This window comes from Rhipicephalus sanguineus, chromosome 7, assembly GCF_013339695.2.
Source record: "Rhipicephalus sanguineus isolate Rsan-2018 chromosome 7, BIME_Rsan_1.4, whole genome shotgun sequence".
In the NCBI taxonomy this organism is placed as follows: domain Eukaryota; kingdom Metazoa; phylum Arthropoda; class Arachnida; order Ixodida; family Ixodidae; genus Rhipicephalus; species Rhipicephalus sanguineus.
In genome coordinates, this window is record NC_051182.1 from 159,309,750 (window position 1) to 159,333,191 (window position 23,442).

Consider the following 23,442-nt stretch of genomic DNA (forward strand, 5'->3'; position numbering starts at 1 on the left):
GCTAAGCTGCCACAACTTTTTTTTAAAACATCGGAGCTGTTTAAAAAGCCGCGATAAATCCCTGGGGATCCGTCGTCCGCACTTTCTAGCCCAGCTGCGAGAGCGAAGCCTGAAGAGAAGGAGATCATGGGTAAAAGCTAGGTGGGTGAGAGGGAAGCCAAGTGTAGCGAGTCGAGCCTGGTAGGGAAAAGGCAGCTACGTGGAGAGGAGGAGAGCAAAGGCTTATCTATGGCGGGAGTGGTGCAGCTGGCGTGGAGAAGAGGAGACAACAGGAGCACGATTGGCTGTGCCGGTGAAAGGAGTGGACCAATGAACCAATGGTCCAAGCACCACCTGTGCTCGAGCACAGGTGGAGCACAGGTGGACTGACGCCATCAGCTTCGCTATTTAACCAGCCTACGTTATGTCAGCTGAAGCTGCGCATAAATTTTTACGTGCCTGTTTACTGTTTTTTTTTCTGCATTTGTAATGTAAAGATAAAAGAAATAGAACTTAGAAACGGGGAGTGAAAGCGAGAGAGAAAGGAGGAGCAAAAGGAGAGATAAAAATGTTTCAACACCGAAGAAGTAGTGTTTATTTCAATAACAGCGTCGTTTATTTCACGTGACTAGCGGCATCTGTACAGCCAATGCGAAGGAGTGAACGAATGGTTCTGTTACTCGGCCGTTCAGGTCTTTTCAGCGGTCATAGATAATTACTCGTGGTGCTCTTCGCCGCCGCTCTTGGCTTGCTCCCCAGCTTCCTGGTGCGCGTGGTGTTCATCAACGGGCGCCTCCGAATCGGGTACCTGAACGTGGACTTCTGGTGCCGCGGTGGAACTGCCGTCGTGCTCTGCCTCGCAGTGCCCTGCAACGGGCGTCACCTCCTCACCTATGACCTTCTTGACGCAGTGCAAGCCATCGGCGCAACGGTCGTTGTGTTCGGGGTGGCATTCCTCGTTCAGACACTGGGAAAAAAGTAAAAAAAAAGAAGCGGCAGACTCTTAGCTCCAGCGATGCACTGACACCCTCATGCATCGTCTACGACTCTGAGCTGCTTATACAAATCGAATTATTTTTTAATGTGAAAGCCTTAGATGCCTGATGTACGTAATCACGACTTCATTATGGCGTCACATAACGTGACGTCACGTGAAGACGTAATCATATGATATCGTGGCATGGTCAAAGGTGGGCCGATCACGGAGGCAGCGGAAACCAGGTGAAGTGCAGAAAGATTGCAGTGCCTCCGATCCTGGTGCGAAACTACGTTAAGGGGTATTCACACGAGGGAGAAATCCGCGGGGGACACGGCGGGATTGCGGATCACGTGACCGCGACGTCACGGATTAGTGAGTGGGCGAGATCCCCCCGCGCCTCCTCAGAGGACACGGGAACCTTTTATCCGACAGCACAAACGATCCCCCGGCGGTGGTGGATATAGCGGAATTTCGGGCTCTTGTTTGGCCACATTGTTGCACTTGCTCCTGCAGAGCAACGTCTATAGAACCAGGTTCCAGACCTGGTTCTATAAACATTGCTGCAGAGAGCGGCAGTGGGTGTCCAGTCCGCAGCTCGTCGTCAGCTGCTGGTGAAACGGGCGGTACAAGCCACCAGAGTAGTCTGGTAACTCTGGTCTCCCCCTCCGTTCGCCTCGTCCGTGGGAGTGGGGGACATTTGTGGGGAATTCTCCTCGCTAACGGACGCCACTAGGCTCCGCCTTTATCCCCCGAGGATTTGTCCCCCGTGTGATTACCGCTTTAGGGGCAGAAAGCTTTCGGAGTGCAGCGGGGGAGGATCAGTACATCGACTAAGAAAAAGAAGAAGATGGCTTTCGCCTTCGAGTCGTTTTAGGCGAATGCATTGGGGCCCTGAGAGTCTTATTCAGCGTGCGCCGTCTACAACACAATCATGCGGCCATGACGGCCAGGATGTTTTTTACCTGTTCCTCGATTCTCCCAAGCACACCATGCATAGATATTGACTAGAATAATTCTGCGTTGATTAGACTCGCAACAAATTTTTTTCACTGGACAAAATATTCGGCCCGTAGACATCAAAGATTAATCGCAGAGCAATGAAAGTGCTTCAACGCTTCTTTGAAGACAAGGCTATTTCTGATAAGCACTGACTTAACTACATCGCGTGCGGGCATTGGGCTCGTGTGTGCCAAACATTACTGTGTTGTGTAAGAACTACAAATTTTGAACTCAGAGTAGACAAGCCTATATCTTGTCTGAAATGTTATCTTGATTCCTAACAACCAAGCGAAAGGAGGTAGCTGTCGCCTTAAATGGTTAAAACAACTCCTTAATTTATTTTTATTTCAATAAAAAGTTATGTCAATGTGAACTTAGGGCATGTATAGAATTATCGAGGGAAAATTACGATCTTCGCGATTGTAGCAAGAAGATAGAAAGAAAATCTGCACATAACTGAACTGACCACAGTAACTGTTCGGGCTTATTTGATATGAAATTATTTTAAACGCGCTGTCTATATTAAGAACACGCAAAAAAAACGGTGTGACGCCTGATGCGATCCTACGCTTCCGCCATGCAGTATTGCATCTGATATTAAGGTGACTCCTTGCTCGACATGACGATTGTATAGAGCCTTTTTACGAAATGGTTTCAAGCACTGGCGTGGCTTTCTGTTATCATACTTGACTGCCAAGTGGAATACCTGGGTTCGGTTCCGGCTCGAACCCTGATTTTCATTTATCTGATTTCTATTGCAGTCACGTGGGTTTTTGCACCGCATGCTGCGGCCAGCGTCTGGTGTGGCACTTAGGGCTTTCGTCTTAAGAGAGCTCTCTGTCATGTACTCGCACTAAACAACGTGTTTAAAATAAGTATGTATTAAAACTTCAAGGACAAACCATCGCAAGCAATTTCTATCGCGTGACGAGCAGTTCATTGGCAGCGCATAAGTTAGTTACGTCACAATCCGCGCCCCCTCCCGTGAAAAAGCTTGCCGATAGTTTAAAGGGCCAGTAAAGTGAAACAATGAATTAGTTTAGACTGATAAATTATACTCTGAAAACTCTAGTGTCGCCAATTTCACCAAAATAGGTTTATTATTAGAAGAAAAAATCAATGTCGTAAGTTTGACTTTTAAATTTCCCGCCGAAATCTTCGATGGTGACGTCAGGCATTTCAAAGTGCGTTTTCGTACATCGACCACATTGGCTGAACGAAATTTCCGGAAACTTGGTATGTTAGGTCTCTGGCTCCCTCAGAAGATAATGTACTTCTTCGTTACCGATTATGAACTATACGTAGGCCCTAGAAGACATTTTCAATACCTATGGCGTCATGTCGACTAGTGCTGGTACTTCAAGGTTTCGTCACCACACGCATTTTCTTTCCGCGCGTTTTCTCGCCTGCCGAGCGTCTTCTCGCAGCGAGCGTGGTGGTTTTTGGTGTAGTTAAACAGTAATTTACTAATACGATAGAAATAGTCTTCCTCATTAGTGCCCTTTTAGGCAAGGTTTCAGAATTGATACGACTTGAAGTACTCCGACGGGGCAGGGCTTACTTACCTTGTTACAGAAGTCGCAGCAGCCGCAGGCGTCCTTGTGACTCCCGCACTGGCACTCGTGCTTGGGGCAGGTTTCGGGGTCACACGTCACACCCTCGCAGTGGGGCTCCGACGTGGCGTACACGCTGCGTACGAAGAAATAAAATAAAATAAGAAAACAGGCCAGGCACTAGATTTTGTCGCGATACTGTTACTAAAGTTGACCTCCACGAATTCTTGAAAATTGTATGTTGTTTAGGAGATGTTGACCATTTTATGTAGCGCCGGATACTCTTTTTCTGATATATTAGAATTTGTGAAAATCACATCACACCCCCGAAAGAAAAAAAAATCTGGAGGCTACACTACACGCCCAACTGCATACCCTACAAGCATATACTAATCCTAGACTTAGGTATCTGATAGTTCTGATGGTATCTGATGGTTCCTGGCGTGGCCTCTGAGATCCGCCGAAGCGGATCTTGGAGGCCACGTAGAAAGAAGTGCGTGTCGAGAACTGCTTCGCCAGGGGCCGCAACGATCCCAGCTGCTGAATATCTTTCAATGAAGTCAATCAATGAATTTTCGTTAATTATCCTGACAGTTAATTGGTCCTCAGGTAAAGTTATGCGCCGATATTCTATGTATGCAATAAAACCCTTAACTTGAACCAGAACAATTAATTTCTATGTTTTGGAAGTCTCTTTATAAATATTCTTAAAACCGGAAGTGAGTGTTCGACCGGAAGTGCTTGGAAGAGAAATAAGAGTATCACTCGGTGCTCGTGCCACCGAAAAAAAATTATAAAATAGCACCTAAGTTCACGTAAATCAGTCAAACCATGAAAAGAAAATTACAAAAGCACAAAGCCCATTTATGCAGCGGTACGTAAAACTGCTAAGCTTGTGCGAATAGTAAATTACAGGCTCAAAGCGAATTCGAAGCGAATAGTGACTTGGTCTAATCATTTCGAATCGAATTCGAGTACAATATATCGCATATTATAAGAAAAATGAGCATATTTTTCATGAGCCAACTAATCGGCACAATATTTTTCAAAATTGAAACAAGGCAAGTGCAAATGTCGTTCTTTTTGCAGTTGTTGGGGTTTAATGTCACAAAACCACGATATGATTATGAGGGACGCCGTAGTGGAGGGCTCCGGAAATTTCGACCACCTGGGGTTCTTTAACGTGCACCTAAATCTAAGTGCACGGGCCTCAAGCACTTTCGCCTCCATCGAAAATGCGGCCGCCGCGGCCGGGATTCGATCCCGCGACCTGGGGGTCAGCAGCCGAGCACTATAACCACTAGACCAGCGTGGTGGGTATGTCATTCTATTTAGTTCAAAGGGAAGCGGAAGCAACTTTGAATAAGCAGGATTTGACTTCCGGTAGAATGCAAGTGATGACATGTAAAATACGTTACATTTTAAAATTTACTATACTTAGAGCATATAAGCCGGTATAACGAGCTTTTAAACTTAAAAATTGATGAATCGATGTGAGGGAAATTTGTTCATTTAACCTTGAAGTGGAGTTTCGAGGCAGTGCGGAGTTCCCCTGTATAGGTGTATTCACGCAATAGCACTGCCCCACTGCAGTGTAACCGCCTTTACAGGAGGTTATATGCGGTTTATATATGTCTATTCGTCCAATCCGATTACTTCGAAATTTAGAATAATTTAAATTCGTTTCGAAGCAAATTCGAGTACTGTAATGTTCGTTCGAATATTCGAACTGTTTGAATATTCGCGCAAGCCTAAAAACACCGCGTTTCAGCTTCGCCTTCGAGAGTAGAGCGCGACAGCGTAATCGGTCCCCGTGCGCGTCGCCTATGCTCAACTGCTAGCGTCGCTTCGGTTCTCGGTGCATGCCTCAACCGTGCCGTAAGGAAACGAGCGATTGTGCGCGTAACATTGGTTGTTTCAAAGTATCGTAGAATGCCTACTGCAAGTGCAGTTCTCAAGTGCCCACTACGCCATAAATATTTCTTTTGCGAATCAGTGAAGGGCCCACTATGTGTCCGTAAGGTAACACGAGATCCTACGCAGCTGTTCACTTTGATGATGCTTTCGCTGGTGATGATGGTTAAATATGTCTGAGCGCTTTGTAATGGGTGGGCCTTTAAAACACCCACTCGTTGCGCAATTGACATGTTTTGATGCCTGACGCGATTCTACGCTTCTGCCACGCAATATGACATGCGTTGAGGAGACTCCTTCCTTTCTTCCGGAGCAGTTTCAAGAAGTAGCGGGGCTCCGTGGTAGAACACCTGCTTGCCACGCAGACGGCATGGATTCGATTCTCACTCGGATCCAAAAATATTTATTATTTATTTTATTTGCATCTTTCTTGATTTTTCGGTCACGGACATGATGGTGATTTTTCGCTGATGATTTTTCACCGGCGCCGACGCCGGCATTTCTGCGAAATGAGCTCTTTAACGCTATTGCGTTAAAATTCAGAACGCCACCGTAGCTCAGTAGCTCGAAGGTCGCAGGTTCGGTCCCTGCCGGCGGCAATTTATATTTTCGTCCACTTTACTTTCTTCATATTTACATCATAATTACCAACAAATAACATCTACTATACATTCCTTGGCTTCCTTACATAATATGTGTTATATTAAGTAAGATATTAAGTATATTAGGTAAGATATGGCTATATTAAGTAACATGGCTTTCTTGTTTGTTAGTTGACTTAGTTTTAATGAATATTGTGCCCATCAAAGAAAAACGAGCCCTTAAAATTCCCCTTCTTTCGAAAATTCAGTCCAATCATATAATGCTAGGATTCATATAAAATGCAGTCACACGAAAACCAAACGAATTGAAAATAACGCTACTCACGATGCCCAGTCACGTAAGAACAGTAAAATTGACTAAGTCCAGTCACAGGGTCGCGGAATAGGTTTCACTGTGCTCAGACGAGGACAACAGAGGAAGAGAGGACAGCACGTGCGCAGACTCGCAACGAAAACTTCATTGAACTGAAACCATTACGGTGTAGGTTTACACATCGAAGTATACATAACGCGACATGGCCAGGTTAAAGTATATACATAAAAATCTGTCTATCTAAAAGTGTTCCACTCACTTCTAGAAACTTGTTCAGTGATAACAGTTCCCGTTTCTGTTATTGCCTATATTGGCCATAGACCTTAGATTTTTCTGAGACGTAAAGGTCTACGGTCCAGTGCCATTGAATCTCGTAATAGCTGTTGTCCTTCGTAGTAATATCGCGGGTATTCTCATTGGAAGTAAACCAGGCATGTTGTAAGAAATCGTTTTACAAACTGAAGTTGGAAAAATAAAAGGAAAAGGACTTCCGGTAATCTAATATAGAAGATTCAAACTGACAGATTAAGATATAACGATGGCGAAATATGCTGTAGAATATTAAATGATTTTTTCTCGTTGATGACCAAAACGAGGTCACGGCATATATACATTTTGAGAAACGACAGATATGGAGTAAAACAGCTCCATATAGCTTCCGTACCGTTCGGTCATCGCGTTTATCAACACACTGGTTCTACGCTATGATGGGGTCAATCGAATCACGCAGTCCAATATCGTCGATTTCTCGATGACAAGATCGAGAACACTCTACATTGCTCCTTATATGATAGTCACAAACTGTTCGAGAAAATATGCTCTGTAGCACTTACCACACAGCCGCAAACGCGACAAGAAGAAACGCCAGAACGATCTTCATGTTGTTCCTGCAATTAGACCAAAGACTGCGTCATGTGAGGTGGTGGAAAACATCTAGATCCCATCTCTATTTCTCTCTCATGTAACTCTCTCTCCCTCACACACGTTAGAGTAATAGAGCATTAATGAAAGTTGCCAGTAGCTTACAAATGCGTTTACGTGCTTCGGACAAAACTGTCAGGCGAAGCGACAAAAGGAGAGGGTAAGGGGTGAGTGAGAGGGACCGAGGTCGTGTGGAGTCGCGTTGTCGCTTGCAGGGCAATGCCGACGTAATTCCGCTGTGCGTATCTGCTTCGGTGCGGGCCGTTAAGAGTGGTGAGTTTTAGGGCGTGGCACCCCAAGCGGCTTGTAATCCGCAAGCTCCTGCGTTCTGTTGTATTCTCCTCGGGCGCGGCTGGCGAACAGAAGGAAGCGGGTAAGGGACAAAAGGACGCAAGAACGCGGTGACCCAACGGCTAGGGGTACCCTACACTAAGAACTCTCTAATATTCACTGCCAATGCCAACGGGCATTTTTCGTCCTTATCCGCACTATATAGTATAATGATTCTCTACCTAATTTAACTCTTTGAACTTCGCCATTTAACTGAATGCTTAGCATGCGAGAAAGTTCGTATTATTTAAGTACACATATCAAAATGCGGATGCAGAGAAAGTAAAACGACAAATAACTAAGCATTAGTACGCGAAATCGGCAATAATATCATAGGTAAACTCTGACCTGTAGTCAGTTATCATACAAGGAGTAACTGTAGCCGTTATTGAAATGTCTCGCTTTTTTTTCTGCGCCATTGATTTCGTCTCGAAAGGATCGTGAATTGCAGAGCGTAAATTACGTAAGGGATAAAGAAGAACGCACGCAGCACAGGACAAGTGCCAACACTCAGGACAACACGCAGCACAGGTTTGGCGCTTGTCCTGTGCTTCTGGTCCCGTACGTAATTTACGCTCTGCAGTTCGCAATTAACCAACTAGCCCAGGAACAAATTATTTCAAGATATATGCGATTAAAGGACCGAATGCAAAGCAGTGGACTTACGTTTGAAGGTCTGACTGTCCGTACAAGCTTCGCGTCTCTTTGCAAAATCTGAGAAGAGCTCTAAATTGCGCAAATAAATAATTGCGCGCGCTTTTTATACCGTCCCCCTCTGTCGCTTAGCCAGAAGCAGCCAGAACAGCCAATCGTCGTCAAAGACGTGTACAACAACGCAAACAAACACCGCGGTCACGCCTTCCGCATCGTGCCAAAACCACGATTAGTTATCGCGTGCAGGCAGACATCAAACCATAGGCATAAAAAAATGAGTTAAACGCAGGCGACACGAAGGCGGCACAATTTCCGCAACCCGATTGGCGCGTTTTGATGGCGATGTAGTGCGCTCGCCAGCTTGTATAGAGATGAAACGTGAGAAACGCCAAAGATGACAGCGAAGGGCTCCTCGAATAAGGAGGGTCACGGACGAACAAGGAACAAGCAAAAAAGGCAGACATGGAGCTGTCTTTTACACGTCCGTCCAGTCAACAACACCGTCCTTGAAGAAACTCGGCCTTCTTGTAGCACCACGCATGACGATATCAAGAGGCTCACATCGCACTCGGAGGTGAACATCGCATAAGCCATGACTTTGAGTGATATGATGACCTCATTACGAATCTGATCATTATAACATTCGTGCTGCTTCAACGGTTTGATTGAATCGTCTCAGCGCAATCAAATTACTGGGTTCCTTGAAAAGGCATTCGCGCTAAGCGTCGAAACACGTAAAACTAATCGCGTACAAATCGCGTTGCCTAAGCTTTAATGCGCACCTGCTATCTCGTACCCGAGCCAAACATATCTTATTGTGATTAGTGAGCTTGAATCTACATAAGATCGTGCTACGATCTTAACTTATTCCTCATGCTCGTATGTTTATCAGCATGGTTCAGGGGCGTAGCCAGAAATTTTTTTCGGGCGGGGTTCAACCATACTTTATGTATGTTCGTGCGTGCGTTTGTATGTGTGCGTGTATATATACGCAAGCAAAACTGAAAAATTTCGGGGGGGGGGGGGGTTGAACCCCCCCCCAAACCACCCCCTTGGCTACGCCCCTGGCATGGTTGAATCATGAAATTGTTTGTCTGATTTTATAGTCAATGAACGAGAACGAAATAAATTTCGACAGATATTAACTAAACACGTGTGCTAACATATGGAGCCCTCTTCTCATTCTTTATTGCTGTTTTTTTTATGCAGTGGTTCATTTACGTTTGGCTTGCAGCGTCAACGCTATTGAATCACTTTTGTTACCCTCACTTGATTTATGTTGAATGATGTCACTTGAATCGATATTAAATGAACCCTTTTCGAACCACATCTTCCCCTTCCTCCCTACAATATGCACGAAAGGGCCTTTAAGCGAACGAAGAGTGATGATGATTGTTATGATGACTATGTATACCTTATGGCAGTGCAGTCTGGATAGAGATGCCTGATACACGTTCGCTGGTCTATGTGCGTTCATCGACACCTTCAGATTGGTTTGTCAATTCTTTTTTTTTTTCATTCATGAAAAATCATCCCTTCTGTGATACCCGGGAACGTGGTCCTGAGGTATTACAGTGATGTTATATTGTGGTGTGATGTTGAAATAGCACGGTCGCTGCCATGAAGGAAATAAAAAAAAAACGCAAGTACAAGAAACGAGCAAGAGGAAAACAGACAGGCTATAGACAAAAAAAAATATTTCGCGATTTCGTACAGAAAAATTGTTACCGTATTTACTCGATTGTACCGCGACGACGATTGTAACGCGAGGGGTGGCTTTTCATTGCATCCAGGAAGAAAAAAAATAGAATATTCGATTGTAACGCGAGAGTCAAATTTAGATAGCAAAAATCTGGAAGAAAACTCGCGTTGCATTCGAGTAAATACGGTATCACTTACGCTTTAACGAATCCACGCATGCGCACATCTCTGTGTGACGCGTTCGCGCATGCGCGTGTGACCCCCCCCTCCCCTTTTATGATTGCTCCTTGCGCGGAATTGTACAAACGCCTTCAGCTTTGTCCTTGCACGAAATCGCTGATAGGGCAACACTACACCGCCTCTTCGCCTTAATCGCCACGACATCGCGGCAAGACGACGCGTCAGAATCATCTACGCAGTCCACTGCTTGCCCTTGGTTGCACCGTGACGTATGCACAGCTTAACTGGCCTTGTGGGACGACCCGTTGCAGAGCGCCGCGCGTCTCAGATTTCCTTCTCCTCACTGAATAAACACGACACGTCGCCGCTTACACGAGCGGACAGATTAGAGGCATTGCACTTCTTAAGTTGATTTCAACTCGTGTTCCTATCTGCACTCAAAGGGACGCTAAAGGCAAATAACAATTTATGACAGAGTGAAAGGTCAATGTATGACAACGTCTAACACGGCAGTATTATCAACAGCAGTGCCCTACTTACCGAGAAATTAAGCTAAATGTATCACATAATGAGAGCCACGAGTGGGACATTTTCGAAGTGATCCCGATGACGTATGAGAGTCTGCCTATAATAAATCACTAGTAATCAAACTAGCAGTATAATGAAAACGAGCGGTGGTTGCGTCGTAACAGTAGCAGCAGGAACTGGACGGGCGCGGACAGCATTCAAAAGCACGGGCTAGGCAGCTCCAGCTCGTGCCTCGCACAGGGCTGGCGATGTGGCTGCAGCGCCGGACGTTCCTCTTCACTACAGCAGCAATAAAAAAAGAACCTTCCATGCATCAAAAGACGTAATAAAATGCTGTTTGTTCGTTTCCGTTTATTTCATGGAAAAAAGAACCTCTGTGGCGTTGCCATGGGGAACGGCGCGCGTAGTTCAAAGGTTCCGTTTTCGCCGAACTGCGTTTCGCCCGGCGCCCTGCTTTGCTCACGCGGTCGCGTCTCAGTGGTAGTTTCGGGATCGCGTACTGCCGCGTGTGCTTTGCGCGCTCGTGAAAGTTGCTCTGACAGAAAGTTCGACAAAATGCCGCATGCAACGACGCCGGCACTACGAGCCCTCAGCAGCATACCGCGTTCATCGGGGCTCAAGTCGCTGAATTGGAGCCCAACGTCGCGTGCTCTCGTTGTCAAATTCTCCGTCCACATCCATTGCGGCGATTTCGATTGCGGCAAGCTTCGATGGCTTCGATGGCCGTTGTTGCTGCTGTGGGTCCCGCTACTTTCGCTCTGCTGGTCGGCGGCCGCGCAGTAAAGGCGGGCAACGTTGGCCACGGCAGGAATGACGTATGAAAGTCGGATTTCAGGCGGGTGATTTGAAGTGCATTAACGCGATGCGGACCACTAAAACGTGTTTTATTTCAAAATAAGCACTTCCTTGGCATAAAAATAGCACTACGAGGTTTCTGGACCGCTATTTCAACAATCAACGTCGACTTAATATTTGCCTTTAGTGTCCCTTTAAGATTAAGAGACATACGTGCACATCGCACTTTATTCGACAATACGAAAAGCGAAGATGCCATGTAAAACTATTTCTACGGGTCCAAACTTATACTAATTGTTGGGGGCTTACACCCCAAAACCACGACATGATTATGAGGGACGCCGTAGAGGAGGGCTCCGGAAATTTCGTCCACCTCGGGTTCTTTAACGCGCGCCTAAATCTAAGTACGCGGGCCTCCATCGCCTCCATCGAAATGAGGCCGCTGCGACCGGGACTCGATCCAGAGACCTTCAGGTCAGCAGTAGAGCACCATAACCACTAGACCACCACGGTGGGTTACCGGTCCAAACTTCACCGCGATGGTGTCCGCATAATTTACGTGATAATCGCCAATGCTATTACTGATTATCAAAATGTTACGCATCTACAGTTGGTAAGTACTGTTGATAAGTACAGAAAGTGCGTTTGTAATAATAATTGTTGGGGTTTAACGTCCCAAAACCACGATATGATTATGAGAGATGCCGTAGTGGAGGGCTCCGGAAATTGCGACCACCTGGGGTTCTTTAACGTGCACCTAAATCTAAGTACACGGGCCTCAAGCATTTTCGCCTCCACCGAAAATGCGGCCGCCGCGGCCGGGATTCGATCTCACAACCTTCGGGTCAGCAGTCGAGTGTCATAACGATTAGACCACCGTGGCGAGTGAGAAAGTGCGTTTAGATGGCTGAACTTAAGTAAACTACTGGAAACTGCTTTGAGCACTACTTGAAACAAGGAGTTCAAACTCGTAACCTATCGTTTTGCCGCAGAAGCACTCCGTCTTTCGAGTGTTTTGGGAAATATGAGCTCGAAATATGTAGTGCCCTGTATTGCTACTCCAGTGCATCGCATTTGCGCACAATGCAGTAACGCAGTGCGGGGAAACATTAGGAGGAGGGGCAATGCACATCACGGCAGGCCTTGAATTAGTGCTGCGTGAGCCTTAACGATACTAAGCAGAGGTTAAAAGCATTATGAAACATTTTGCCGCGCAGAAGTAGACACAGGCGGGTAGAAAAAATGACACTGCTGACGTTTCTTGGCGTCTTCCTCTACTCGTCTGCGTCTGTTGGTGCGCTGGAAGATGGTTTCATAATGCACTTCAAACCAACTAACCTAGTTGTCTACGCTTAGTTAGTGAAAGGTTGTGCATTTCAATGCTGACTGACTTTAGTATTTCAATATGTTCACTGAAGTAATTATATCAAATTATAAGAATAGAGAATGTATACCGTGACTGTTTGCCAGCGAATATTACGACCTAGTGTCGATTCCTTTGTTTTCAGTGTTCAGAGGCAGTCGATACTGAAATAAGCGGCATATTTTTCACCGGCAAATATCGTAAAACAAAACTGTTTTCCTTCGCCTGTGAAACTTTATGAGAGACCCACGTATGGGTTTCCGTTGCTGCTTCAAACGGGTGAATTTTTTTTTTCATAGCTACTAATTAAGCTGCTATCATGGGCAATGCATTGGTGACGCATATTGTTGAGTAGAGTTTCTCGTCAATAGTGTAGTGCTGTCCTCACGTCTTCTCGTAGACGTGTCCCGAGGCGAAGCCCGGCGTCCTCAACTTCCACGTGGTCCCTTACTGGCGGATCGAGGCATCCGACACTTTTGAGAACCTCTACGAGAACTGGGCCAAGCCAACCCTTTCGGCCGTGGTGGAAGAACTGTCGCCGAACTCACCGCGGCGCTTCTCTTTCGACCAGGTGAGTGGTGGTGGCGAAGGCTTACACTGACCTAAACGGGGCTTTAGCACAGACTTCGTGCTTTTCCTTGTAGTCACCGCTAAGGGAAGTGAGGTCTCAAGCGAGCGAATAAAATGTAGCCTGGGCAATAAAACTGTAGCAGCCGCATCTGTGTGAACTCAACGAAATTCGTTGCTGGGCTAGTTGTTTTATAGTTTTAAATACTGGGTAGCTTTTTGATAGAAGCGAAAATGCTTGAGACCCGTGCAATTAGATTTAGGTGCAGGTTAAGGAACCCCACGTGGTCAAAATTTCCGGAGGCCTCCCCTAGGGCCTCTCTCATAATCATGTCTTGGTTTTGGGACGTTAAACCCAAACAATTATTATTAAGTACTGGGTAGCGCGCATTCAACACAGGACAGGGAAAGAACAGACAAGCGCTTACTCGCAACTGTAAGCTTTATTATGAAAAGCTTCCCTACACACAGCCGCGATAGCACGCGCAGGCGCACTGCCCGTTACAGTCACACAGCAATCAGCAAGTACGGAAGATCAAGACAAGTACATATATCATAACCATCTTTCTAAGAACTGTTTTTCTTTGATGCGCAGCACAACAGACGTGTCATTGATACAACTGATCTCTTTCTTTCAATGTGATAAGGTTCAAAAAGAGTTATCTGGCAAGCGTATTCTCACTTCGGCCTAGGATTTCTGCCCTGAGCGCTTGCCTTGTGCATAAGTGTTTCTCTCGGTCCTGTCTTGAATCCGCGCTATCCAATATTTAAGACTGGGTAAGAGCAGCGCCTCGCAAAAGTCAGTGTTGATTTGCACGCAAGCGTTCGGCGCAATCATTGTAATTCCCCAGCAGTCAGATGTACTAGACAATGGAAAATGATTGTCCACAGAAAGGGGGCGAAAGCGAACGCGCAGGACACATAGCACTGGACACAATGTCTGGGAAGCAAAAGAATCGTCACGAAATGCGACACCCATCTGCCTCGCCGTCACGCATGTGCACACTATTTCAGCGAAACTGGGTGCGTCCGCACTTTCTGTGAACAAGCGAGCACTTTTGAAGAATGGCGCTCGCTCAAGAACATGCAGCGCCTGTCTAGGGGGTACCTTACGCGCCAACAGTCGTGAGCGCTTCCCGGGAAAACTTATTGGCATATCAGTCCCACTCGAGCTAAACAAAAGAAGGAGATACGGCGAGCGCGTCTTCCCTGTAGTGTGACCATGTGATTCGTTAAAGTGTTCGTTAGTTTATATATTGATTCATAGATGACGCTTCACCATTCTTTCAAATAAACATTTAATTCTATACGTTGCGTCTGGGAGCGCTACCGCTGCTCTCCTCGCGTCCCTCATAGGTGACGGTGGTGCGACACAGACGCTACAGTTCGGCTCAGCGGGCGCGGTTGCGTCTATTCTGCTCTTTCGCCATCCTCTGCGAAATACGACGAAAACTTCGTCTTTTCATCCGAGACAGTTCATCACGAGCAGAGACTGCCATGTCACGCGCACTTCCAGTTGACAAGGCCATTCAGGCATCGTCTCCATCGACATCCGGCGAAGATCAGCGGCCGGCTGCCTCGGAACGCCCCGGCAACCCGACCCGCGCCGTGCTCCCGCAGTCCGTTCGCGTCGAGTTCGAACCCTCCATGGCTCCACGGGAACGCACCTTCATCATGGTCAAGCCGGACGGCGTCCAGCGAGGCCTCGTGGGCGAAGTCATCGCACGCTTCGAGAACCGCGGCTACAAGCTGGTCGCGCTCAAGTTCATGATGGCCGGCGAGGCGTTGCTCAAGGAACACTACGCCGATCTCGCCGGTAAGCCTTTCTTCAACGGCCTGGTAAAGTTCATGCAGACCGGTCCCGTGGTTCCCATGGTGTGGGAAGGGGCGAACGCCATCCTGACCGGCCGGGACATGATCGGTGCCACCAACCCTCTTCAGGCCAAGCTGGGCACGGTGCGAGGCGACTACTGCATCCAGGTGGGACGCAATCTGATCCACGGAAGCGACGGCGTCGAGAGTGCCAAGAAGGAGATCGCCTTGTGGTTCAAGGAGAGTGAGCTCGTCGAGTGGAAGCCCCAGATGGAGTCGTTGTTATACGAGTGATGATGAGGAAGTGGCCGCCGTGTTTTCACCACTCGGGAGTGTGACTTGCTTCTTGTTTCTTTTCCTCAGTGGGTGTGTGTGGCCGATGCTTTCTCACCACTCGGAGTGCGACTATTTTTTTCTTTCCGTCATTGAGAGTGCGTTGCTCTGAACAGTAAATGTTGCTTGTTTTCACAGTGCTGGTTCTGACTTGTCATTGGCCGCATTTCGACGGGCGCGGAATGCCAGAGGCCCCTGTACTTAGGTGCACGTTAAAGAACCTCAGGTGGTAGAAATTTCCTGAGCCCTCCACTACGGCGTATCATATAATGATATCGTGGTTATGGGATGTCTAGTCATTCGTGCGTTATGTAAATCGACAGCGTTTGGCCGTTTCTGATGCGTTTGGATACGTTACGCATAGCGCCGAATGATTATGGGCAAGTTGTCACATTGCCTTCAGACGCGGAAGCTTTACCGCAGATGTGCACGGCTCATAGGCGTTGTGTACTTTGCAAATCATGCAGGAAATATGCTGCTAAGTCTGACGTCATAGTCAATAATTCTTTATGATAGTTATTCTGGATCTCTTGCACACCGTATTTGTAACGGGGTACGATAGTTTCTTCCCGAATTTGATTGTCCGGAGTTGAAGACGTCTTTGGTTAGGCACTTCACACCGCATAGTTGAATTGAGCAAACTGTTTAGAATTCTCACCTTCATGCGTTTATGCAAATATTAAAGAGAGACTGTTCTTAAAAAAAAAGATTGCTACAGATAGCATTGGTGGCATGTTTCTATACGTGCATGTCCTTTTAGCGGTCCTTGAAAAAAGGAGCCATACCTCCTGAACGGCAACACAGACGCAAACAGAAGGTATTCTCTGATTAGAGCCTCTGGCTACGATTGAACGCGGCAGCGCGTCCGCGACACAGTTTTACGCGAAGTGCTCTCGCCGTACTGCGAAGGCAAATTTTGGAGATCGCTAGACGCAGAGCTACGTCTGGTACAAGCAGCAACTGACGGCGAGCGTCGCTGGGCGAGGGGCCGTGAATAAATTGTAGCCGAAATGAATGCGATGCGTGCAGGCGTCGGCAAGTAATAAAAATCGTTTGGCATTTGCTCTAATCAACGCAAGAGGAGGCGCTGCTCTTATGTATAGTTAGGTCACGGCCGCGAAAGAACGCTAGGAAGGTGCTAGCGTTCCAGGGCGGCCGTTGTTCGGCGTAGAAAACGGATGCCTTATTAGATGTAGTTGGGTGTCCGCAGCAGCTTTGCGAACAGACTGCCTTTGGAAATGGCTGGCGGCCTGCTTCTACAGGAGTACTGCGGACGTCCTAGAATGTAAGTATATTCTAGGTGCTGTAGCCCAACTAAAGCTGTTCATTAACGACTGCATGCTTGGACGCAAGGTTACTAAATGGCGTCGGGCAAAGCCTCACAATATTCCCGCACGAATACCGTCCACAAAACTACCGTTGCTGTCACCGCCAAGCTGTGGGACAGTCCTTGGGCTGTTCACGCTCGGCCAACGTAAGATCCCTGGATAAAGCAAGTAAACTTGTTTATCTAGAAACCTAAGGCCTGACTATGTTCAACGTGCTGTTATTTCAACTTATAGCTGTAATTTGTTTACAATTTTTTTGTGTTTCTCAAGTGCATTTTTTTCCCTTTGAAATTCGGCTATATATGTGTTTTGGTTGCACGTGTAGTATACATATGAGCACATGCCCAGTCTGAGTTTGGTGCTAATCTTGTATCTTGTATTTCTTGCATTGTTGTACGCTCTAAAGACCTTGTTTTTTATGCATAAGGGAGTCTATAAGATCATTTGTTTTTCTCAGTATGAACTTTTAATTTATTATTTTTTAATCTTTATGCTACAATAGATTTTTAGAAACTTTCACTAAGATTGTTTTCTCAGTACATTTTCATTGTAATAAAACATGTTGCCTATGCCGCCCATATTATATGTAAGGGGTCGTGGTCCCAGTCAAGCCCTTTAGAGGCTTTTTAACTACGCTCAGCATCCAGAATGCTGGAAATAAATGAAGTTTTCAAAAGGCCAACACGAGGCTCGGCACGGAGGACTCGGTACGCAGGGCTTCAGGCACGCACGCATAGGTTAGAGGGTCTCCAGAGACGCAGAGTGCGTTTAGCTGCGAAAAAAAAGAGGATGCCGTACACGCTGGCGTAAACCCAATAGGTATAATATGTAATGTGTTTTTATCAAGGAAATCTTACGCTCTCGATAACCTTACGCTATCTTTGCGTAGCCTATTCTAAAACTGCCTAAAAAACAGCAGAGATAGCGTTCGTTGGGTACGATGCGCTACTTCCTAACCCTCATAGCAGTTGAGCCCGTGAGACAAGTCCGAGGACTATACGTAGAGCTAGATTCACTTTGGGCTCACCTCAAGCAAGCAAGCAATCAAGCAAGCAAAGCTTTAATATTTGACGTTGCTGAGTAGAAGACATAGGTCCAAGTATATTCCCTAGACCTAGCTGTGCTTGGGAAGTTGAGCGTATTCCTTCCAAGTTCTTCGAGGACTGTAACTTAAATGATAAACTGTAAAGCGGCAGAGGAGTCGAAATGTGAGCCAGTTGGTTCATGTTACTTACAGAAAAGCCAGCAAAACCACGGGACGCGAGAAAGAAGGCAGACGCACACATAGCTGGAACAACCGTGCCTTTATTGAAGGGAATTATTCAACCAGGAAACCTCAGGGCGCATGCGCAGAACATCAGTATCTCCTACCACGTCACCAGGTGAAAGGAAGAATAAACAATAATCTTTTTTTGCCGTCTTTGCCATCCAGCGTTGTATGCGCCTGCCTTTCTCGTGTGCCGTGGTTCTGCTGGCTTTTCCTCATGTAAGGTGCCCCGCCACGGTGGTCTAGTGGTTATGGCGCTCGGCTGCTGACCCGAAGGTTGCGTCATCGAATCCCGGCCGCGGCGGCTGCGTTTTCGATGGAGGCGAAAATGTTTGAGGCCCGTGTACTTAGATTTAGGTGCACGTTAATGAACCCTAGCTGGTCGAAATTTCCGGAGCCCTCCACTACGGCGCCCCTCATATTAATACCGTGGTTTTGGAACATTAAACGCCAGATATTATATTTCTTCATGTGATGTAGCTTACATCACAACCATTACGTTCTCACATGCTCTTACTATGATCATATTACTTTTCCCCCTTATCTTTTCTTGCCGTTCCTCCTGGGGCCTTTCTGTCCTCAACTCCCTTCCCCTATGCAAAGTAGCACGCCTTTGTATACGCCGGCAGAATAATCTATTCTTCAATGCAGAGCTCTTTTTCTCTCTCTCTCAAACAAACAAACAAACCATTAAAAGTTCGGATGATTAATATTAATGCCGCGGTTCTTCATCGCAGGTGGCATTCGTGGCACGCTGGTGGGAGGAACAGAACGTCAGCTCCAGAACCCGGATGCACCGCCTCGTGGACTCCGGTCGCCTGGAGCCCCTGGGCGGAGGCTGGGTGCAGCCGGACGAAGCGAGCTGTCACTACTCGGCGCTCGTCGACCAGCTCACTCTGGGCATGCGCTGGCTGCAAGAGAACCTGGGCGACTGCGGACGCCCACGCGCCGCATGGCAGCTGGACACGTGGGGACACTCGGTCGAGCTGGCGTCGCTGCTGTCGCAGGCGGGACTGCACGGCCTGTTCCTCAGTCGCCTACCGGAGAACATGGCGTCGCACTTCGTCTGGAAGGCCGACGCCAGCCTGGGTGCGTAGGCAGCAGTACGGGAGATATGATGGGGCGTTGCCACGTGACATTTATTTTACGGCAGAGCTGTTATGCTCGAGGTTGGCCGTGTGTCGAACATAGAAAGTTATCGTCATCATGAACGGGCACGCGCTCTCTTTTTCATTGTCGTATCCTGCTTCGCTGCCAGAACACATGCGGCTATTTCTTCGGCGTGGGATGCAATAATTCTGATGGGCGAGAGAAAGAAAGAGAGAGAAAGAGAGAGAGAGAAAGATAAATAAAGGTAGAGGAGGAGATAAATTCTTGGCGAAAGAAACTTCCTTGGTGAGAGCAAGCATAGCCATGCATTGTACAGTATAGGACGGGGTGGGAAAGAGAGAGGGGAGAGGGTAAAAGGCTAGCCAAGCCAAAAACAGCCAAGTGCCCACCAGCTGTGCTGTGGCCCAACCCTGCACGACTTAGCGCAAGCTGCACTAATTTTTTTTTATTTACAAATACCGCTGTCTCTGTAGGAGACATAGCAGGGGTGGGTCATTACAGAAGATTGAAGATGCAAGAACGCATTTGCATAATCTAACAAGTTAAAAGAACACACAGAAGAGGTAAAACGTATTTACAGATCAGATACCAAAATTGAAATAATAATAAATATTGAGTATGAAAACTTGAAATATTGAATCATTGAAGGTTCAAGAACAGAGTTTGCATAACATGTAAGGGTACTTGCTTGGGCCAGTTGGTATCTATTCATCGTTACGTTATTGCGCACCACTTTGAGCCACACGAACACACACGTGTGGTTCAGTCTTCGTCCTCAAAGTGGTGCGCGATAACGTAACATTGCATAGCATATTGGGTTAAAAGAATACGCTCATAACAGATTCACAGATTGCAGATCAAAATTAAGATGCTATCAAGTATTAAGACATATTTTGTGTCATTTCTGCATAAAGTTGTTCCGTAGGCAGTCTTCTAACAAAGCCATCGAGTTACGCAGTTCAGTTGTTGACGGGAGGAAAGAAAATTTAAAGCAGTTCATTTGCAATTTGACCGGACCGATGTTCACCAAATCTGTGCGCCTAGTTGTGCGCACAGCGTTGGTGGCGAAAGAAATGGGCACGCAGACTCGAACAAAAGAACTCATGATTTTGTGAAGCATGATAAGACGATGCCGTGTGCGTGTCTGAGCCACCCGTATTCTGAATAGTAACTTAGCATTTGAGGAGGGTGAGAAATCGCGATTGTGCCTACCAAATATGAATCTAATCGGTTCTTTTTTGTACAGCCTCAAGTTTATCTATGCCAGAGATCTGCTATCCGGACATAAAATCTCCCCCCACACCCTCAAAGCTTTAATTGGTAGTGAGGAGCTGTAGGAGACTGTCTTGCGCAGCTCCGATCTCACCTTCCAGGACCGAGTCCTGAGGTGGACTGAGGAGGTAGCAAAAGCCTAGCACGACTGGTGGACTGGCGTCATGCCACACGAGGGGATGACAAACGCCTGCTGGCACTTCCTCTCTCTCTCTCTCTTTCTTTCTCTCTTTCTCTGTTGCTCTCTCTTTATCTCTTTCTTTCTCTTTCTCTGTGGCACTGTTTTTTTTTCTATCTCTTTTTGTGAATGTTTCTTTCTATATCTTTCTCTCTCTGTCTATTTGTTTCTCTGTCTTTGTACCTTCTTTCCTCTTTGTTCCCTTTCTTTCTCTCTATTTCTCATTCTTTCCATCTTTTTTTGTTTTTATCTCTCTTTCTCTCTCTCTGTACTCGTTCTCTCACTTGTTCGACTTATGACATCCCACGCCGGACAAACCTGCGCAACGAGAGCGCGGGCGCCGGGCGCACGGGTTCGGGGAGCGAGGCAGGAGATGAAGAAGAGGACGAAGAGGGAGTGCGCTGGCCGAGTTATTACGTTGCACACCCTAGGCGCAGCTATGCTAGGCGCTAGGCGACGCGAGATGCCATATGAGGTAGAGGCCGTTCATGATGATGATATTTGTAGTGGCGAACCGAAATTTGCCAAGCTTAAACGGCTCCGCTGCTAAGAGGGAAATGAAATTTATTCGCTCGCTCGCTCGCTCACTCACTCACTCACTCACTCACTCACTCACTCACTCACTCACTCACTCACTCACTCACTCACTCACTCACTCACTCACTCACTCACTCACTCACTCACTCACTCACTCACTCACTCACTCACTCACTCACTCACTCACTCACTCACTCACTCACTCACTCACTCACTCACTCACTCACTCACTCACTCACTCACTCACTCACTCACTCACTCACTCACTCACTCACTCACTCACTCACTCACTCACTCACTCACTCACTCACTCACTCACTCACTCACTCACTCACTCACTCACTCACTCACTCACTCACTCACTCACTCACTCACTCACTCACTCACTCACTCACTCACTCACTCACTCACTCACTCACTCACTCACTCACTCACTCACTCACTCACTCACTCACTCACTCACTCACTCACTCACTCACTCACTCACTCACTCACTCACTCACTCACTCACTCACTCACTCACTCACTCACTCACTCACTCACTCACTCACTCACTCACTCACTCACTCACTCACTCACTCACTCACTCACTCACTCACTCACTCACTCACTCACTCACTCACTCACTCACTCACTCACTCAATACAGGAGACTTCATACAGGAGCCGTTTGTGATAGGTGACCAGTGTTCACACCGGATGGTGCAACGTACTACCTACCCGTCTCCACGCCGAATTTACGTCTGGTCGCACCGCCTCTGCCTCGTACAATCAGCAGACATCCCGTTGCTGCGCATCTGATTGATTCAGAGGTTCGCGACTGGAGTCGCGTCACTGATAAATCGAGCAGTGAGCGACTGAGTCAAAAACAGTCTTTTGTCAATCGCTTTGTTGCGCCACCGGTGCTAGTAGCAGGTACGAATAGGCCGCAAATATCGGACTTGGTGATGCATAATTTCACGTGTATAGCGCGTGGACAAGGGACGGTTCCGGACAATCCAGATGAAAAGGTTTCATTGTGATTGTTTCGATAAGAGCTTCCATAAGAGCTCCTTCCACAAGAGCCAATAAGAGCTTGTAGTGCAGCCAGTCCACGCTCCTGCACAACGCTGTTATTCAACAGGCTCAAGCGATTTCGAAGGCTATGAAAGGCTGGGTGGTTAAAGGTAAGATTCAATAAGTGTCTGTAAGAGCTTGTCGTGCTCGGTCTCCTTGTTTCTGTTGCCTTTCGCTACCTTCATTTCGTCTACGGAAAGGGTGCCAACTATCCCAAATGCTAAGCCTGATGAAAGTTTTCCACTTTTCCTGAAAGGAAGATGTTGGCGAGGCAATGGCCGTAGCATCTTGCAAGACTGTAGATCCACCTACAGTAATAATAATAATAATAATATCTGGGGTTTAACGTCCCAAAACCACGATATGATTATGAGAGACGCCCTAGTGAAGGGCTCCGGAAATTTCGACCACCTGGGGTTCTTTAACGTGCACCTAAATCTAAGTACACGGTCCTCAACCATTTTCGCCCCCATCGAAAATGCAGCCGCCGCGGCCGTGATTCGATCCCGCGACCTTCAGGTCTGCAGTCGAGCGCCATAACCACTAAACCACCGTGGCGGGGCATCCACCTACAGTCAGCAACGAACTTCTCTTCCTGGCTTTTTCGTGTATAAGCATAAGCAAATACAGTTTAAAATACAGTTTAAAAAGGTAACACAATGCAACGCTCACAGATAACGGAATAGTTATGGTTAAACAGCTGGGAGACAAGGGATTATCTCAACAATTTATGAGAATGTTGCGTATTTTGAAGCTTGCTTAAAGTATTTTCCGAAATTATATGATCAGAAACACGTGTATCTGCCCAACAACACAAACGTAACCCATGGCAACAGGAAATTATCACGCTTAACGAAGCAAGTAGAATTGGATTAGACCTCCGCTGCCTCACCTTGGAGCGGATCCAAGGTGTGGTAATGAATCTAGCACGAACTCTTGCAAAAATATTGTTCGTTTCTTGCGGAAGCCATTCCACGCTGATGCACGCTGCTGTTACTCAACAGATTGAAATGATTTGGAAGGCTGTGAAAGGCTGGGCGGTTCGAAGGTAGGACTTTATTTTTCGTGCTGCAGGGGAGGCCGGGGAAATCTTCACGGCAACAGCTCGTCGAGGATGGCCCGAGGGCTACTGCTTCGACGCCGACTGCCCCAAGGACAAGCTGACGGTATGA

At 47.0% G+C, this 23,442-nt stretch overlaps 3 protein-coding genes across 3 annotated transcripts in view; 2 read left to right on the plus strand and 1 right to left on the minus strand.

Moving 5' to 3' along the window:
• Nucleotides 1-23,442, plus strand: part of LOC125759165 (lysosomal alpha-mannosidase-like) — a 122,411-nt gene extending 98,969 nt beyond the window's left edge. The window contains exons 2-4 of the mRNA XM_049417570.1: nucleotides 13,212-13,382; nucleotides 18,856-19,207; nucleotides 23,345-23,442. Of these exons, the coding sequence (XP_049273527.1) occupies nucleotides 18,910-19,207; nucleotides 23,345-23,442 (396 nt within the window). The 5' untranslated portion in view covers nucleotides 13,212-13,382; nucleotides 18,856-18,909. The remainder of the gene's footprint in view (nucleotides 1-13,211; nucleotides 13,383-18,855; nucleotides 19,208-23,344) is intronic.
• LOC119400387 (venom protein 302) lies at nucleotides 557-8,443 on the minus strand. The gene is made up of 4 exons (XM_037667407.2): nucleotides 8,257-8,443; nucleotides 7,173-7,226; nucleotides 3,523-3,646; nucleotides 557-946 (listed from the first exon to the last, which is right to left on the minus strand). The coding sequence occupies exons 2-4, from the start codon at nucleotides 7,217-7,219 to the stop codon at nucleotides 695-697; spliced, it is 423 nt and encodes a 140-aa protein (XP_037523335.1). The 5' UTR covers nucleotides 7,220-7,226; nucleotides 8,257-8,443; the 3' UTR covers nucleotides 557-694.
• LOC119400397 (nucleoside diphosphate kinase-like) lies at nucleotides 14,720-15,654 on the plus strand. The gene has a single exon (XM_037667418.2). The coding sequence runs from the start codon at nucleotides 14,876-14,878 to the stop codon at nucleotides 15,482-15,484; it is 609 nt and encodes a 202-aa protein (XP_037523346.1). The 5' UTR covers nucleotides 14,720-14,875; the 3' UTR covers nucleotides 15,485-15,654.